The sequence below is a fragment of the Triticum dicoccoides genome, chromosome 7A, assembly GCF_002162155.2.
Source record: "Triticum dicoccoides isolate Atlit2015 ecotype Zavitan chromosome 7A, WEW_v2.0, whole genome shotgun sequence".
Classification (NCBI taxonomy): domain Eukaryota; kingdom Viridiplantae; phylum Streptophyta; class Magnoliopsida; order Poales; family Poaceae; genus Triticum; species Triticum dicoccoides.
Window position 1 is genome coordinate 495,226,896 of NC_041392.1, and position 18,052 is coordinate 495,244,947.

Below are 18,052 nucleotides of genomic sequence, written 5' to 3' on the forward strand. Positions count from 1 at the left end.
GGCCGAGAGGCGCACCCAAGTTCACATCTTGCACACCCTTGGTGTCATTGGAGTCAACCAGAGGATCATAGCCGTTGAGATGAAGGCGTATGACGACCTCTTTGCAGCGCCCATCCCCCTGTCAGTCCTATCGGCCATCGCTGCATTGGTGGATCGCGAGCTCCCCGTAGATCCTGCCGTCGCGCCGATCACCACGGTGATCGCGGGCAGCCCGATCGAGGCCTAGCTGCGCCCCCACGCCCTTCATCGACCTCGTCCTCATGGAGCACAGCCCCAAGATCTTGATATGGAACGTGTGCGGCCTCAACACGCACGCACGTCATACTGCTGTCAGGTCACTTGTTGTAACCGCCAACGCATCCCTCGTTTGTTTGCAAGAAACTAAGATGGCTTTGATCGGCTCGTCGACTGTCCTCGAAGCCCTCGGTTCAGAATTCGGTGACTACGTGTACCTGCCCGCGCTAGCAACCCGTGGCGGCATTCTGTTGGCCCGGAAGAGTAGGGAGATAGTCATCACTGACCCCCTATTCACCGCCAACGCCTTGACCACCCGTGTTTCCACTCCCGCCGGCGCTAGCACACCGTGGTGGATCACCGTGGTCTACGGACCGCAGCCGGACGAGGCCAAGATCGCCTTCCTGCAGGAGCTCTGCGACATACGTATGGATTGCACCGGGCCTTGGATGATTTGCGGGGATTTCAACCTCATATATCGCGATGAAGACAAGAACAACGGGAGCGTCAACCGACGCATGATGGGTCGCTTCCAGCGCACCCTCAACGACCTAGCGCTCAAGGAGGTTTACCTTAACGGTCGCCGCTACACGTGGTCGAACGAGCAGTCGTCCCTGACACTGGTCCACCTTGACCGTGTCCTTTGCACCGCCGATTGGGAGGAGTTGCATGGTGAATGCCACCTCCGTTGCCTCGCCTCGGTCGTCTCCGACCATAGTCCCTTGCTACTTGATTGCTCGCCGGTGCCACCGACGCATCGCCGCTTCCCCTTCAAGGACTTTTGGACGCACACGGACGGGTTTCATGACACCGTGGAGGCTGCATGGCAATCCGTGAGTGACATCGACCCCTTCCGCCACCTCATGCTGCGCATGCAAGCGACCGCGCACGGGCTCACAAGTTGGAGCGCCAAACGGTGGGTAATGTGCGCCTCAAGCTTGCGATCTCTTAGGAGCTCCTCCTCAAGTTCGATACCGCGCAAGATCATAGAGCCTCGTCTCCTCATGAGGACTGGCTGCGCCGGCAAATCAAGGCCTCCTACGTTGGCCTCGCCTCGCTCGAGCGGACTATTGCCCGGCAGCGCTCCCGCCTCGCCTCACTCAAGGACGGTGACCCCAACACGTCCTTCCACAACCTTGTGGTCGACGGGCAAGTGATCACAGACCCCTGCGACATGGCCGTTGCGGCGTATGCGCACTTTGATGGCCTCCTGGGCTTCACGCCCCCCTGTGAGTGCGCTCTGGAGCTTGAGGCGCTGATCACGCCCTTCAACTTGGACGACCTCAAGGCCCCCTTCGACGCCGAGATATGGAACGATGTTAAGCACCTGCCCGCGCGCAAGGCCCCTGGCCCCGACGGCTTCATCGCCGAGTTTCTTCACGCATGCTGGCCCATTGTTCAGCAGGGTTTCATTGCTGTCTTCCAGCAACTTTACGAGTTGAGAGGGCGCGGGTTCAGCTGCCTCAACCAGGCGCTCCTTACGCTGCTCCTGAAGCGCGCGGATGCCAGGGACCTCGGCGACTACAGGCCCATAAGCCTCATCCACCTCGTCGCCAAGATCTTTGCTAAGGTCCTCTCGCTCCGCCTCGCGCCCAAGCTAAATGCCCTCGTCAGCACCAGCCAAAACGCGTTCATCCCGGGACGAAGCCTACATGACAACTTTCTCCTCATACAGCAGTCTGCGCGCCTGTTACATCAACTAGGCATGCCGCGCGTTCTGCTAAAGCTGGACCTGACTCGCACTTCCGACTCGATCAGCTGGCCATTCCTCTTTGACATCCTGCGCCAATATGGGTTTGGTGCCAGATTCCTAGGCTGGCTAGCGATCTTGCTCTCGTCGGACAGCGCCAAGGTGATCATGAACGGCAAGCCAGGCCCGCCCATTTGGCACCGCTAAGGACTACGGCAAGGGGGCCCCATGTCGCTCCAACTCTTTGTTCTCGCGGTGGACACGCTAGGCCGCCTTCTCCGTCGCGCCACCGAGTTGGGTATCCTGCAGCAGCTGCACCCCCGGCGTTCGATCCCTTCCGTCTCGCTGTACGCGGACGATGTGGTCCTGTTCTGCCACCCCACGTTGAGCGACACATTCGCTGTCAGGAGCGTCTTGCAGCTTTTTGGGCGCGCATCTAGCCTTCACGTCAACTTCTCGAAGAGCTCCGCCACCCTGATCCGAGGCGACACGGTGGGCGCCGCGCCGGCCCTCGACCTGCTGCACCCATTGTAGAGATGCCGATCACCTACTTGGGCATCCCGCTCACGTTGCGGCGGCCCACTGCTACCCAACTTCAGCCCGTCGTTGACAAGGTCGTCGGCATGCTACCTTGCTGGAAGGCGCACCTCATGAACAAGGCTGGCCGCCTCGCGTTTGTCAAGGCGATCCTGATGGCGATCCCTATCCATCAACTGCTCGTGCTTGCCCCTCCAAAGAAGACCCTGAACGAACTTGAGAAGATCCACAGAGGCTTTCTCTGGGCTGGGCGCGCGGAGGCTAACGGCGGTAATTGCCACGTCAACTGGCAGCGCGTCTCCAGGCCTATCTCTCTTGGCGGGCTTGGCGTTCGCAATCTGGCGCGCACAGGCCTCGTGCTCCGCACACGGTGGCTATGGTTCAGCCGCACGGACCAAGGCAGGGCCTAGGCTGGGCTGGACCTGCAGTTCAGTGACGACGAGCGTGCGTTCTTCTTCGCCTCTACCACCATGTCGGTTGGGAACGACACGCGGGCCCTTTTCTGGGAGGACCGGTGGATTGATGGGCGCTCCGTCCGCGAGATCGCGCCATGCCTGTACGCGTGCATCCCCAAACGCCGCCGTAAGCTCCGAACCGTGGTGGACGGCCTCCTCGCCAACCGGTGGGCGCAAGATATCTAGGGTGTCATGGGAGTCCGGGAGATGCAATACATGCAGCTATGGCACAAGATTGAGCACACTACTCTCTCCGCTGAGCCAGACCGCCTAACCTGGAAGTGGAGCGCGAACGGCACCTACTCCACCAGATCAGCCTACCTCGCCACATTCCACGGCTCCATCCCCTGTGACGCATGGAAGCTCACCTGGAAGTGTTGGGCGCCCCCGCGTGTCAGGTTCTTCCACTGGCTAGCTCACCTGGATCGCTGCTGGACCGCGGAACGCCTCGCCCGCCACGGCTTGCCGCACCCGAGACCGCGTTGCCCACTTTGCGACCAGGCGCCCGAGACCATGAACCTCCTCCTCCTCGCCTGCCCCTTCGCCCGGGAGGCCTGGCACGAGGTGTTCAGTTGGCTTAGGGTCCCATGCCCCCCGCCTGCTCACGAGCCATCTCTCAATGACGTGGCAATCCGCAAGGCAGCTCGCGCCCAAGCCCATGCGCAAAGGCCTCGCATTTGCGGTCCTACTCGTCCCTTGGATGCTATGGAAGCACCACAATGACTGTGTTTTCAACCAAGGCCGCCTCCTGGTTGCTGACCTGCTCACGAAGATCAAGGAGGAGGCCACCCTTTGGGCCACCGCTGGTGCGTTAGGGCTTAGAGCTATCATCCCGCAAACCTGGGACGTCCATTGACTACCATCGCGAGCTGTAACCGCCCTTTTCAATACAATGAAACGCAAGCTCTTTTGCGTTTTCTCTGGAAAAAAATGCTAATAGATCCTATAGTTTCATAACTATGATTACAGATTTGGCATTTCATAACTAGAACACTTAAATATAATCCATTGCCACATACATTAGAGCAGTAACGTTAAACGATTAGCAAGACATAAAAATAGGCGAGCTAGCGCAACAAATTCGAGAACTACCCTTTTATGAGAAATGAACATATTGATTTGACTGAAAGTACTGTAAACCAAGACGAGGTAGTAGCATACACTTTTGCGAGCAAAGGTAGGAGGCGCCTCTGGTGACTGGGATAATCAAGTAACAGCATTTCAGGACCTTCTGGTGTAATTGAAAAGGCCCTCCTTGACAAAGCATATCTCACAGCAATTGCTAGGCCTACCTGTAAGCATGGGAAAGAAAGAGTGCATAACCACAGTTAAAATAATATGTAGGCATGGAAAATTGATCGAAAGCTAATATCCTCTGGGTGACTAGTACTGACTAGTGACTACTTGCTTATTGCTGGCACTATCTAGTCTGTACTAGGCCAAATGTATTCCTCAAAACAAAAATGTCATGATGTTCCATTGTTGGCCGGTAAAAAGCTGAAACCAGCTGGTTCCATCAACACACGGTCAATGTTCACATTTCAACCAAACTTATCTGGGTGATCAAAAGTTCAGACTCATAACCTGTCCCTGTCCATGATGATATTCCCCTTCATTTGAGCCAGACAGACCACCAGACTACCTTTACCAACTTCCACTGGTCTAAACTAACGAGTCCAATTTCAATCATCCTATTGCTGCAAGCTTATGGAGTTAAATACATCTATATTCTATACCTATGGAACTCATGAAGAAAAAAGTATGGGATAACTTCCATGTATTTACCGAAAAGGAAAGGCCACCCAACATACCTTTGAAATATAAACCGCGTTAACTGCAATATTTACCCGGCCAAGAGTAAGAGGGGACAAAAATGCTGCAAACCTCTGCAAATAAGAAACTTTGTTAATTTGGAAGTAAGAATAAAACGAACGTAGCAAACTGAAGCTCTGTTGACAGCTCTCCCCTCTTCTAACTGTATGCGAGAGAGAGAGAGAGAGAAATGGTGGATAGGTGGGGTCCGGTACCTGATCTGGGTTATCTATCATGCTAACATATTTCCCATCTGGCAAAACATCAGCAACCAGATTCAGCAAATTCTCTCGAGGAACACGTATATTGTTAAACCTGAAAGGACAGTCAAACATGGTTGACATACAATAAATGCCATACAGATACAGTAGACCAAAGGATCTACAAATACAATGACTCACCAAATCCGACCATTATCAACACCATTTAGTCCAATCTTATGGCCACAGTCAGCTATATGGATATTAGGCAACACATTTTCATCTTGATCCCTGATCTGAGCTATGAAAGCGTGGACTCCTTCATTTCTTCCATTTATATGGAGCTGAGCAAAGACGATTGTATGTGTAGCATGCTGTAAAAGGACATAAACACTTATAGTAGCTTATAAAGAAATGTGAAGCCTATATGTACACAAGAAGGTAAGTGAGATTTCATCTCACATTAGCAGCTCCACCAATCCAGTATTTCTGAGCTGACTCACAGGGAGTATTTATCACAAACTCTCCTGTTTTGGAATCATAAGTTGCTACTGTCTCAATTCCTCGTACCTTCAAGTTCGTCAATAGAAGAGAAGGAAAGCTTCATCAGTACAACTAACATAGGTTACTCAATCAAGAAAAGACATCGTCACCACTTACATTGCTCCCATGACCCAATTCTGTCATTGCAAAACAACCTTTGATAACATAGTTTTCTGTGTCCAACAACCATTTGTCATGATGGCGCTTCGTTCCAAGAAACTTGACAGCGCCTCCCCTTAAATGCACGCATAAAAAAAGGTAAACATCAGAAGATTCTCAATGAAAGGTGGAACCTGTTTTCTTCCAGAACATCCCAGAAATCACAAGAAAATCTTAGAAATTATCATTCTAGTTTTCTGGACAAGATTGCTTGTCACATACTAGCATACAACCCTACAAAATTGATATCCAAAAGCATATCCCTAGATCATCACAAAAGAGGACAATAATAAAAAAGAAAGCACTAAACTTTGAACCAAAATAGGTGTGGTCTTCAATTTTCATCACTATTTCTGACACCATGTTCACCTTAAGTTGTGTGCTAAATATCCTAGATTTAAAACTATTCAAAGATATCCAATAAATAGAACAGAACGAAAAATCCAAATTTTGGCACAATTTACAACCGTCGGGCAGGCACGGAATTTTAGAATGCTAAGTGACAACCTTCCAGGTTCCGGTAGCCAATGCTAGCACCATTTCCCGGTGGTGCAAATCCAACTATCAAAAATGGAAATAAGAAGCAATTCCCCATTGGTAGCAAACGGTTATCCAGAGGAAATAGTAACAAAAAGGAAAATACCTATACTCCTTTATCTTAAAAGAACAAACCAACGTGGTTAGCTACTTAGCCAGCTTTCATAATTAAGTGCTGCCACAGCGTCACAGTATCTGTATGGATAACTCTTATTGTGAAAAGAGCTACAGTATACACATTAGAAGCTGCCAGTCCAGCAAAACAGAAAGACAAATTAAATGCATAGAAAAGAAACCATATTGAGAAGCCGGACAGCTGAAATAACCGGATGGTGCTGGTCCAGTCGACTGTCAGCCCGCTGATCGTGGAGGCCCAGCCCATCCGGAGCGCATATAAATTCATGTGGCTGCGTAAAGGTTTGCTGGATCCCTCACTAGGTTTTCTAGACACCAAATCGGAAGTGCGGCGGCTAGGTCGTGGTGTGCATCGTCTTCTCCGCCCTCCTCCCCCTCCTCCACTCGTGTGTTCCTTTGCAGAGCTGGTCGCCATGCGTTCTCGCGAAGACCAGCGCACGACCAAGCGGCCTCTGGACCTGCTGGATCCAGAGGCGGAGCGCCGCAGTGAGCAAGATCTACGCGAGCAGGCGCAACGAGAGCGGCGGCCGGCTCGCGAGGGGGATTTGGATCCTCCTCCGCCGTCGCGGAACAAGCAACAGAACAGAAAGAAGGAGCGAAGGCGTCGGAGTCAAGATCTGCAGCGTAAGGAGAAGCAGCACCAGTTTTGCGGCGACCAGGTTGAAGATCCTTTTGCAAAGAAATCAAAGCATAAGCCATCTGGGTCACTGGCTCTGCCAGCCCAGGCGCAGCTGGCGCTGCCTTCCTCCTCGCAGGGCATGGCCTTGGCGCCCATCCTGGTCGAGGAAGCGGAGCGGCTAGAGTGCTTCAAGTACGGCCGCATTGGGCCCTTCCAATCGCAACGCCAGTTCAAGCCACTCTGTGTGTTGTGCAAGGAAGATGGGCATGCTTCTGCTTACTGCCCCTCCTGTGGCAAGCTACTGATGCTTCAAACTATGGGCCACACGATCCCAGGGGAGGGCTTTTTCTGCTTACAGTTCAAGGAAGAAGACGATGAAGACAGTGGGGTGCTTGGGGGCAATGCGGCCATCATTTCGGCAGATCCAGGCACCCTCTCTCAGTGGATTCTGGAAGATGAGCTCAGGCACCTTGTCGAGGGGGCTTGGGACTGGCAGGTTGTGCAAATCTCGGAGGCGGAGTTCACGGTAGTCTTCCCATCCCCGGACATGTTATGGATGGCCACCCGCAGTGGGAAGTTGTTCCTTCCCCTCAACAATATCACAACAAGGATCCGCGAGTTGGTCTGGGAGGAGCCCAAAGGGGAAGTGATGCCGGAGGTGTGGGTGAGGCTCTCGGGAGTGCCCAAGAAGCACAGCCGTGAGGACAGGCTGATGGCTGCCATGTCTATGATTGGCCTCCCTCTGGTGGTAGACGAGCTCTCGCTCATTCGTCCGGGGCCAGTGAGGATGAAGTTCGTGTGCTGTGCTCCAGCCAAGCTGCGGGGCACGGTCAAGATCTGGTTCAACAACATTGGATACAACATCACGTTGGAGCCGGAGCTCAAGCCCATGCGTAAGAGTGGAGGCCCGCCTCCTCCCAATCAGAACAATGGCAAGGGTCCTGATGGCGATGACAAAGACAAGGAAGAGAGAATGGACGACTAATCCATCGGCACTGAAGCTTGGGACAAGTTGGGCGACAAGGGAAAGGATGGCGGTGCTTCTAACGGGGCCAGTGCCATGGCGGTCGATTTGGTGCCTCCCCCAGCCCCATCCTCGCACCCACAGGCCATGGCTAAGGGTGGGCCAAGCAATGCTCGTGCCTCTAACTTGCTATCGCCGCTTGTTCCTTTGGTGCCGGTGGTGCCAGAGGCTCATCCTAAGGGCATCCCAGCGTCATGCGAGGGCTCTGGTCTCACGGTGCAGCTCTCCCAGTCCCCGCTGTCGATGAGCGTGGGTGGCAGCTCTCCCTCCAATGTGCTCAACAAGACGCTGCCGCTCACACCGGCGCCGACCACTGGTAAGGCTTTCAATCTACCTCCTGAAGATCATGCAAACATTGGCTGGGCTAGCCATGCGTCGTGGGAATTCAGCAAGAGCAACTCTGGCGGCCAAGTTAATAAGACGACGGGCCGCAAGCAGGCGTCCAGGGCAGTGCCAGTTCTGGAGGGTACGGGCGCGCCGAAAACTCCCCGTCCGGTGGTGATGGCTCTCGCCTCGCCTCATCTTGCCTCTGGGACTGGGGGAGGGGAGCGCTCCACCCCTCCCTCCGGTGACCCGCTACGCGACAAGGTGGCGGTTGTGGCGCTTATCTCCAAGGCCAAGCGTTCCAAGGCGGCTACGGTAGGTCCCCGTCGTTCGAGCGTGAGGCCAAAGGGCCCCAAGGGCTATCTCTCCTCTCTCGAACGTGCGCAGCTGCTGACAGCAGAGAAGAACCTCAAGCTCACAGGTAACAAAGTTCCAAGATATTCCGTTCTAGATGCTTTCTCTGATGATCACATGCTCGGGTTTTTGGATGATTGCGGGGTTGATTCTCCTTGCGCGGGCTCCTCTGCTGATCTTCTTTCACTCATTCAATCGAAGGAGCTGGCGCAAGCTGCCTTAGCGGAGGCAGCTGCGACTAAGACTGCGACGGCTGGCATGGAAGCAGGGACTTCCGTTCCCAAATCAATGGTGCCCATGGAAGAAGGGGTGGTGGCTGGGGCGGCTGCTCTTTCCTCTCCTCGCCGTACTGGCACGGTGAGGCGCGTGGCCAAATCTTAGAAATCATATTATCTAGATGAGGTACCTTTTCTGGAACATCTATGGGTTCGGCCATGTTGGTAGGAAGACGCAACTGAAAGAGTACATGCATAATGAATCGATTGACATTGTTGCTCTCCAGGAGACAATTAAGTCTGATTTCAGGCACCACTATTTTCTCTTCATTGACCCTCTAGAACGCTTTGCTTGGCGCTGCACTCTGGTGGGCTGCTTCTTGGTTTTAATCGTGATTGCTGTGACATAGTTTCCTGGGACGAGGGTGTCCGGCAGACACCCGTTCTGTGGATTTCTTGGGAGAAATCCAGGCCAAAGTTGTTGCTTGCCGCGGCCCACCTGCTCACTGTGGTGGGCGGTGATTTTAATTTGATTCGCCCCGGTGCTGACAAAAATAACGACATCTATTGGCCACGGGTGGCACTTTTTAACAATGCGATCGCGGCCATGGTGCTTAGGGAAGTGGCCAGATCAGGGGCATGGTACACTTGGACTAACAAGCAGCTCGCTCCGGTCCGTAGCGTTCTGGACCGTGTGTTTGTGTCCTTTGAGTGGGAGATGTTGTTCCCCCTATGGAACCTTATCGCTGAAACTCGCATAGTTTCGAATCATATCCCACTTGTTCTGTTGTCTGGGGAGGACCGTTTGCGGCTAGATTCTTCTTTGAGAAACTGCTTGGTTTGAAGTGAAGGGCTTCAACCAGATGTTCTTAGATAAGTGGGATGCAGTCCCTGCCAGGATTGGGTAGCAGCGCACCCCCCTGGACATGTGGGTTGCTGCTGCAGCTTCGTGCGTTGCTGCAAGGCTGGGGAGCCAACCGGGGCGTGACGACAAGCTGCTCGGGGCTAACCTGGTCTCGGAACTGGCTGCCCTGGATGTCCAGGCTGATCAGAGACAGTTTTCTGAGGCTGAATGGGCGCACCGATACGCCATCGAAAATTTAGTGTTGTCCATTGTTCGCTCTGGGGAGCAGTACTGGCATCGTAGGGGTGGGCATCTTTTTTCCATTAGCGTAGGCATCTTTTCTTCCATTTTCAACGGGTTTGCATTAGGAACCGTAGATATCCCACGCCTCAACTTTGTTATTCTCTCGCCAATCCCGAAAGTGCAAGGTGTAGACAATATTCATCAGTGTAGGCCGATTGCTCCCATCAACGGCACTTTTAAACTGTGTGTCAAAGCATGTGCTTCCCGTATGGCCCTGATAGCACATAGGGTTATTCATAGATGCCAGTCTGCATTTATCAAGGGCCGTTTCATCCTGGAGGGCCCCGTTGCGCTCCAGGAGATTGTTCATGAGCTCAAATGCACAAAACAACGAGCGATTCTCAAACTGGACTTTGAGAAGGCTTACAACCAGGTTAACCGGGTCTTCTTGTGGGAAGTGCTGTTTCGTAAGGGCAAGGCGATCCCCTATCGCTGCTTCTCTATAGTTTTGTTGTGGATGCTCTTTCTTCTATGTGGCCAAACTAGCGGATCAGCATAGGATCACCACTGTTAAGTTGCTGCAGCTTTGTTTTGAGTTGATGTCCAGCCTGAAAATTAATTTCCACAAGTGCGAGGTGGTGTCCATGGGGTTGGACATTACTGAGGATAGGAGGGTTGCGGACCTTCTCAATTGCAAGCTAGGCAATTTTCCCATTTCTTACCTGGGTCTCCCAATCTCCACCAAAAACATTTCCATAGAGGAGTAGGAACCTCTGTGTGCCAGTGTGGCGGGCAGGGTTTGCCCGTGGCATGGCAAATTTATGTCTTCCGGGTCTAGGCTGATCCTTACCAATTCTAGCTTGTCTTCGCTGCCCCTGTTTACCATGGGTATGTTCCTCCTAGCCGATGGGGTTCATGCTAGGCTGGACTCACCTTGTTCCAGGTTCTTTTGGGAAGGGGCCGGTTCCAAGCGTAAGCATCACATGGTCAAGTGGGCAGCAATATGTCACCCCAAGAACCAGGGAGGGCTAGGGGTGATAAACTCCAAACTCATGAACGTAGCTCTCCTTTCCAAGTGGATCTGGAAACTTTCCCAAAATGCTTCGGGGCTTTGGGTGGATCTTCTTAAAGCCAAACATTTTCCCGACGGATTCTTTTTCGAGTCTGCTGCCCGCGGCTCGCCGTTCTGGAATGGGATCCAACTGGCTTTTGCCTTGGGGGCTAAGTTTGATGTTAACAACGGCGGTCAATCGTTTTTGGTTCGACTCATGAGTGGATAGTCAGCCGCTTTTGATGGAGTTCCAGGCCCTGTTTTCGCTGAGGTTGAGCCAAACATTTTGGTGGCAGAGGCCTTGAGTTCCTCACCACCGGCCATTGCCTTTCACCATGAGCTCTTCCCCATCGAGTGTGGCAGCTGGGCTTGCCGTGCGCTAAGGTGGGTTCGATTAGTTTGAATAATAATCCTGACCAGGTGTAGTGGTACCTCTCTTCCTCGGGGCAGTTTCCGGTTCAGTCGTTGTAAACCAAACTTACCAACGGCCCTGTTTTGAATGTAGCCAGGGAGCTTTGGAAAGCTAGAATTCCCCTTAAAGTCAAGATCTTAATGTGGCAAATGTTCCGTAATCGCCTCCCTACCCCGGTGAAAGTCGCCAAGCGCAATGGACCTTTCGAGGGCCAATGTCCTGTGTGTTCGGTACAGGAGGATGCCAACCACACATTCTTTCGCTGTCATTTAGCTAAATTTGCTTGAGTGCTGTTAGGGAGGCCGTGGGGGTTAGCTGGAACCCTGCTTCTTGTGCCGATTTTCTTACTTGCTTATCTTCTGTGCATGGTTCTTCTAAACGTGTGATGTGGAGCCGTGTTGGGGCATTGCTTTGGTCACTTTGGCATATCCGTGACAAGATAACGATCGAGGGGGGCTTTCCGTCGCACCCAGCTGACTGCATCTTTAAATGCATACTGTTTTTGCAGCAATGGGCTCCGCTGGGGAGGCGTCAAGACGCTGAATGCCAGCAGGTGGCGATGGCTAAGCTCCGTCAGATCAACAGCATCGCCAGATCTTCCATGTCGCCTCTTAGGGTAGTTGCGACTTTTAGTGTGCTGAGCATCAGTGCTCTGTTCGGGCTGATCGCCCTGTAAGCTGACTATTTCTATCTGGTTGTGTGAACCTTTTCGTATGACTATTTCTATCTGGTTGTGTGAACCTATTCTTACCATCTGTTCTATGTACTCTGCCTGTTGTGTGGGCTTCGTTCTACATACTGTAAATCAATCCCAATGTGTCTTAAATGTGTTGATTTGAAATATTTTGCATGAAAAAATACATGAAGTTTAATGGCGAGGAGAAGTGGCAATGAAGTAGGTACCAGAGGAAGAAGTGGACGCCGACCTTGATGGCGAGGGAGTGGTCGTAGACGCCGAGGCACTCGAGCAGCGCGAGCTTGTGAAGCTCGGCGTCGGGCCCTGGCTCCGTGAGCCAGCCACGGAACACGCCCCGGCGCGTGAGGTACCCGATCCGGCGCATGGTGGCCTCCCTCTGCCCCTCCTTCCCCTCGTTGTAGTCCGGCGACACGAACACCTTGCCGCCGGCGCGGCGGGGGCAGAAGAGCGGGCTCTCCTCCATCGCGCCGTACGCCCAGTCGCGCTCCCTCAGGTGGTGCCCGTCGAGGAGCGCTCGGAGCTCCATCGGCGCGAACGCCGGCGGGGCCCCGGATGATTCCGGGGGCGCGTAGCTCAGGCACGGGGAGAACTGCAGCCCCGCCACGGCGGCGGCGGCACCGAAGGGGAGGCCAGCGAGGTGGCGGGCGATCGCCGCCGCGCGGCGGGCAGCGGCGGTGGGAGAAGAGTCCATCAGCGGCACGCGTCTGGAATTGGTTGGCGAGTCAACGTGGATTGGTGGGTTGGGAGGGAGGGGAGGGGAGGGGAGAGGGGCAGATGAGAACAGAGGAGGGAGAAGCTTGCGAGATGTTCCAAGCTCCAGGCCAAACGGATTTTTTTCACAGAAAAGCCACCCACGGCAGCAACGGAATTTTTCTGACGCACGGACGCAACGGATTTAAGTATTTTTTAGACGGCCGTAACACAATTGGTACTCCCTTCTGTTCATACCAGCAAAAGGGCCAGTGCGTTGTAAGGGAGGGAAAAAAATCATAATCTCTAATGGCCATGATCATATTTTCTGCATCATCGAGATACACTATCGTTCTTAATTTCGGGAAATCATGAACATTTTTTTAACCCGTTTGAAATCATAACATTTTTCAAATTCGTGAACCCTTTTATAAATTTTCTAACATTTTCTAGAATCAAGAATATTTTTAAAATTTATGAAAATTTTATACTGTTTGCAAAAGAAAAGAAAATTTTTGAAAAAAATAAACAATTTTCTTGAATTGGCGGACATTTCTAGAATCGATGAACATTTTTCTGGAAATTGGTGGAACAATTTTTGAAATTCACAAACATTTATTTATTTAATGAACATTTTTAGAATCATCAAAAAATCTATGAATGAATAAACTATTTTATAAGGCACGAACAATTTTCTAATAGGATATTTTTTTTCATTCATGAATATTTTTTGAATTGGCTAAATTTTGGACATTTCCATGAAAAAAAATTAATACATAAACTTTTCAAAAAAATCATGAACATTTTTTGATTACCCAAACATTTATTTTTAAAATTTACACCATTTTTGAATAAGCAAACATTTTTTTTACAAAATCAATAACATTTTTTGAATCCAAAAAAATATTATTTATTAAACATTTTATTTCAAAATTCTCATTTTTAAAAAATTTAATAACTTTTTTAAGTCCCAAATTATTTAAAGTAGAAAAATATGAAAACGAAAAGAAATCAAGAAATAGGTCGTCCGGGCATGGGCCGGCCCAGATAGGCGCGCTGCGTCTTCTTTCAGCGCGCAGAGCGTAGTATAGGTGGTCCCTGCTGCATGAGCCGGCCCAGGCGAAGGATTTCCCTGTGTGAAACATTTTTTAGTCATTTACTAGCACAAATACCCGTGGGTTGCAACGGGGAAAACAGTTTATATTCAAGTTTATTTATAATAATATGTGCAAAAATACATTCGTTCATGCAAATTTTAGTCAATTTTTTTGAAGATCCAAAATTATCAAAATAGGACATGCTAATCTTATAGAATATTTCTTTACCTACATCAACATACTTTCCTCCATGAAACAAAATAAAATTAGGAACTTCTCCTTAAAGGAAATTAGGAACTCGATAAAGTTTAGCCAATACAGCTCACAAAATTCGGAGAGAGATAGCATACCTTCGCAACAACTATTATAGTTTTGGGCTTGTTAGTGTGGGGATATTTTGATATTTGGACATTTTCTAGATTTTAAAATATTGTACTAAAATAGTGTTTGGGGCTCACCACGGTTCTTGTTAAAAACAAAGTCATATATGATATTTATTTTTTCATTAATAGTACAAATGCCGTGCATTGCACCGGGCGAAAAAATGGGCATAACATGCTTTATGTGCCATTGTGCATCATTTTTACATTTATTTTTAATAAACATAGCACATGTGCTCGTGCGTTGCAAATAGCATGCGAAGGAGTTGTCAACAGGATAGTCGCGACGACATTTATATACCTTTGATGTTGTGCACAACAAGAGTGGGCATGGTGGCATAGGGGGAGCGCAAGGGCAACGATGCTGCTAGCATTGGAGAGGGGAGATGTCGACCTCACCAAACCATGCTTCTTCACAACGTGTCCCTTCCCTCTGTGTCGAAGCTTCCTCTCCAAGATGTTGCTCTTGTCTTTTCACCGCCAACTTCCTATTGTCGGAAGCACCTTCCAAAAACAGATGTACATAAGCCACCTTCTGTTAAAAAGAAAAAGAAGAATGCCCAAAGAATAAATAATTAATCAAAACCATACTTTAGAACAATGTTTGTCATGTTTTCGGATAGATGTTCATCATGTTTATCATTGTCAATAGATATAAAAATATGTTCACTACCACTGAAAAAGTCCTTAGCTTTCCCCAGGTTCCGGTCAATCACAACTTCACAAGACAAACTTCAAGAATCTGTATTTAAGAGGTCAAAGTGAACTAAAACGTTTGATATATCAAACTAACGGAGTGATATTTCCTCATAGTTTTTTCTCGACAAAAATAGACATACCTCCTCTGAACCCCTTGTGTAGTAAAAGGCATCACCGCCCTTACTTACACATGGGCCATGGAGCCAAATTTCGACGTCACTGTCATTACCTAAAAACTTACCTGCTAGTTGGAATAGATGACCCTACTTCCCTGAAAGCAAATGAACAATAATTTTGTGAAAACAAAAGAATTATAGTATTGTAGCCAGGGAAGAGTAGTGCTACATGCTAACCGTTTAAAACTTTAAAACATATCTGAGATAGACTTTATACTGGATGGACACCACAAAGTCACAGCAAACCTTACTGACGAGCCATTTAATAAAATAGTGTACTGAAAGGTAAATAATAAGGGAAACGATTCTATTCACCCGACCGATCTGTTATGGGCATCTACCGGTTCCAATGCTCGACGCGTGTCACGTATGGGGTCTACCCATCACTATCTTGCACATCCTTATCCATAGAAAATGGCATCTAGACATTTCTCCACCTCTGAGTAGTCATCTTCTTCCATGAAAAAATCACGAGTATCTCATTAGCTCTGCCGCTAGCTGTTGCAGCGAGTACTGTGCTGGAAGCCAGCAACCCAGGTGTTGGTGTGCTAGCTGCGCGGACGCTCGAAACCACCGGACTACACCGGTCGTCCCCATGAGAAAAGACGCCGTGCGAGCCATGTCCGTCATCGCCCGCCATGTCGCCGCCGTCCTGGAGTAGCGCCGGTGTCCATGGCTGCCGCCTCCTCGAGCTCAATTGCCAGTGCCACCAGCAATAGTTGCTGCAACATAAATTTTATTGCAAAATAATTCTACAACATGATCTCTGTTGCAAAAAAATCATAAACTTTTTTACAATATCATCTTTCTTGTGATTTTTCTAAAACATAACCTCTGTTGCAAAGATTTCTACAACAAGACTTATATTACAAAAGCTTCTACAACATTAGCATGTATATAATAAGGTTCGAAAAAACAAAGGCATGAACTGAAGGATTGCTTGAAAGCTTGATCACTGTATCGTCGGAAAGACATTGCAAGAGCTAAACATACCTCGTTAGGGAAGGAGAGGCAAAGCATGCAACGCTATACTTTTAGTTCTTGCCTGACACCATCCAGTGCTTTGACCTGTTTTGACAGAATCAGAGACTCGCATGTTGTTGTTGGCCTGCCGCCGCCCGGCGTCGCCACAGGCAAGCTCGTTCATGCCATCTTCCAATCAGATCAAAATCTGAGCTGATTAGCCATTGGGCCGGTAGCCGCCGACTCTTTGTTGCGGTTTGCATTGACAAAGCAAAGGGGAGATATTAGAGCCACTCACGGGATTAAAGTTGAGGCAGTAGTCGGTGGAGTAGGATCACGATGAGCGGCCACATGAACTCAGCGTTTGTTCATCGAGGGCTGCTCGGCCTTCATTGTTTTGGCGGTGCAGACTATCAGGTGACGATGTGGGGGCGACCATGTATGCGGAACCCTCCCCGCAGCCGCTGACACATGGTGGTGATGCGTAGATCCGCGATTCCGCCGGCACCTATGATCGGCTCTCCACTCCGCCGCACTCGGCATCTCTTAGCCATTGACAGCACTTTGTGACGGGCACCGCCATCAGGTCAATGAGCCCGTGCGCTTTACGCGATCAACGACCATGCCTACAGGGTGGCCCATGCCAACGGAACCTGCCGTCGTTAACGTACCACGTGGGCGCCGATCTCCTCATTGTTGTCAACGATCATCATCCATGACCGTGCCGGCGCAGCGAATCCAAAGAACGCGAATCCTCCCGAAGATGTGGACCTGTTGGCGTTGGCTTCGGCTGTTGCTACAATCGGCTTCGACAAGGGCTGGCACCTGGATGTATTGTCCATGGGATCGGCCTTGGTTTACGCTGCTCATCCGGCGGCTCCGTCTGTTGTCTCGGGAAACGTATTTAAGGAAGAGGCTAGCGAAGGTAGGCGAGAGACCAGCTCGTGAGGGACTCAATTCCCGGGGACTGGGAGAGACCGGATCGATCTCAAGGGACGGGGAGAAACAAATCTAGGTGGAACGATGACAGATAGCGTATCGGGAGGCGTATTATGACACATGAATAGTACCACCTCGGAAAGCGTAAATTCATGAGAAAAAGCGTATTGTGACGGTGAACCCACGGAGTCAATCCGTGCTTTATTATTAGGGAAAGATATGTGGCATTGGTTGGTAATATTTTGTAACTTTAGGGGCAATTTCCGTGACGTACCGTAGAAGCAATAGCCCATTTATTATTATTAGGTATAGATTACTTTTGCTCAAACGAATGTATGTAACACCGGAATACATCTAGATACACCCATTTCTGTGATAAGTAATATGAATTGGAGAGACTGTATATTGTCAAATTCCAAAAAGTCTAGTACTACTATCTTCATTTCAAAATTTAAAACTTTTTGGTAGGCTACTACGTCCATTTTAAAATATAAAATGCTTTTGGTAGTCCAGTTACATCCATTAGGCTACCAAAATGTTTTATATTTTGGAATGGAGGTAATAGCACGTTTAAATATATAAATGTATACATACATTTGGCTTGTACATTGGGGAAAATATCATGTGCTTCTGGCCCTCCCATGCTCCCCTTGTATCAGCGCCCCTAGGTCGCTGGATTGTGGATCCAACGCCACAAGAAGAGCTCGCAAAAAATTGCAGAAACTCTTTTGAAGAGTCTTGAAATGTCGGCCATGTTCAAAGGCTCCGATGCTCATGGATCCTATATCCAACGGCTCCGGAGCTCTTGTACCATGGAACATGGGAGGAGTAGGAGCACATGATATATTTTTCGCGTACATTGTTCCGTATTGTGAGGGGATAACAACGGAAGATGATGTTGCGTGACGGGCATTCGAGGGCCAGAGCATGTCTGACGGGGTTATACCTAAGGGGTAGGCTCATACTTATATATGGTCCAGCCTAAGGCCTAGGACAATCAAGAGTACGGTCCAGAATACAATG

General features: G+C 49.9%; 2 protein-coding genes and 1 long non-coding RNA gene across 4 annotated transcripts in view; 1 reads left to right on the plus strand and 2 right to left on the minus strand.

Moving 5' to 3' along the window:
* LOC119327851 (acyl-coenzyme A oxidase 3, peroxisomal-like) overlaps positions 1-12,844 on the minus strand; it is an 18,175-nt gene extending 5,331 nt beyond the window's left edge. The window contains exons 1-7 of the mRNA XM_037600929.1: positions 12,292-12,844; positions 5,589-5,706; positions 5,391-5,498; positions 5,130-5,302; positions 4,944-5,043; positions 4,728-4,802; positions 4,078-4,208 (exon numbers count right to left, since the gene is read on the minus strand). Of these exons, the coding sequence (XP_037456826.1) occupies positions 4,078-4,208; positions 4,728-4,802; positions 4,944-5,043; positions 5,130-5,302; positions 5,391-5,498; positions 5,589-5,706; positions 12,292-12,776 (1,190 nt within the window). The 5' untranslated portion in view covers positions 12,777-12,844. The remainder of the gene's footprint in view (positions 1-4,077; positions 4,209-4,727; positions 4,803-4,943; positions 5,044-5,129; positions 5,303-5,390; positions 5,499-5,588; positions 5,707-12,291) is intronic.
* Positions 7,828-12,271, plus strand: LOC119327853. Of its 2 annotated transcripts, none has more exons than XM_037600931.1 (2): positions 7,828-8,690; positions 11,897-12,271. In XM_037600931.1, exons 1-2 carry the CDS (start codon positions 7,982-7,984, stop codon positions 11,929-11,931), a joined length of 744 nt encoding a protein of 247 aa, XP_037456828.1. In that variant the 5' UTR covers positions 7,828-7,981; the 3' UTR covers positions 11,932-12,271. The 2 variants fall into 2 exon arrangements, with proteins under 2 accessions (XP_037456828.1, XP_037456827.1); XM_037600930.1 differs by lacking the exon at positions 11,897-12,271 and adding an exon at positions 8,825-8,934.
* A 959-nt stretch (positions 12,845-13,803) lies between the features above and the next one.
* LOC119328572 lies at positions 13,804-15,213 on the minus strand. Its single transcript, XR_005159036.1, has 4 exons — positions 15,092-15,213; positions 14,926-14,994; positions 14,554-14,756; positions 13,804-13,907 (listed from the first exon to the last, which is right to left on the minus strand). It is a non-coding gene; the product is annotated as an uncharacterized LOC119328572 (long non-coding RNA).
* Between the last annotated feature and the right edge of the window lie 2,839 nt (positions 15,214-18,052).

Bases quoted from the DNA above. Each gene is read 5' to 3' on its own strand.
- LOC119327853 (XM_037600930.1), top strand. From the start codon at position 7,982: ATGGCGGTCGATTTGGTGCCTCCCCCAGCCCCATCCTCGCACCCACAG. The intron at 8,691-8,824 runs GTAACAAAGTTC...ATTCAATCGAAG, and splicing joins GAAGAACCTCAAGCTCACAG to GAGCTGGCGCAAGCTGCCTT.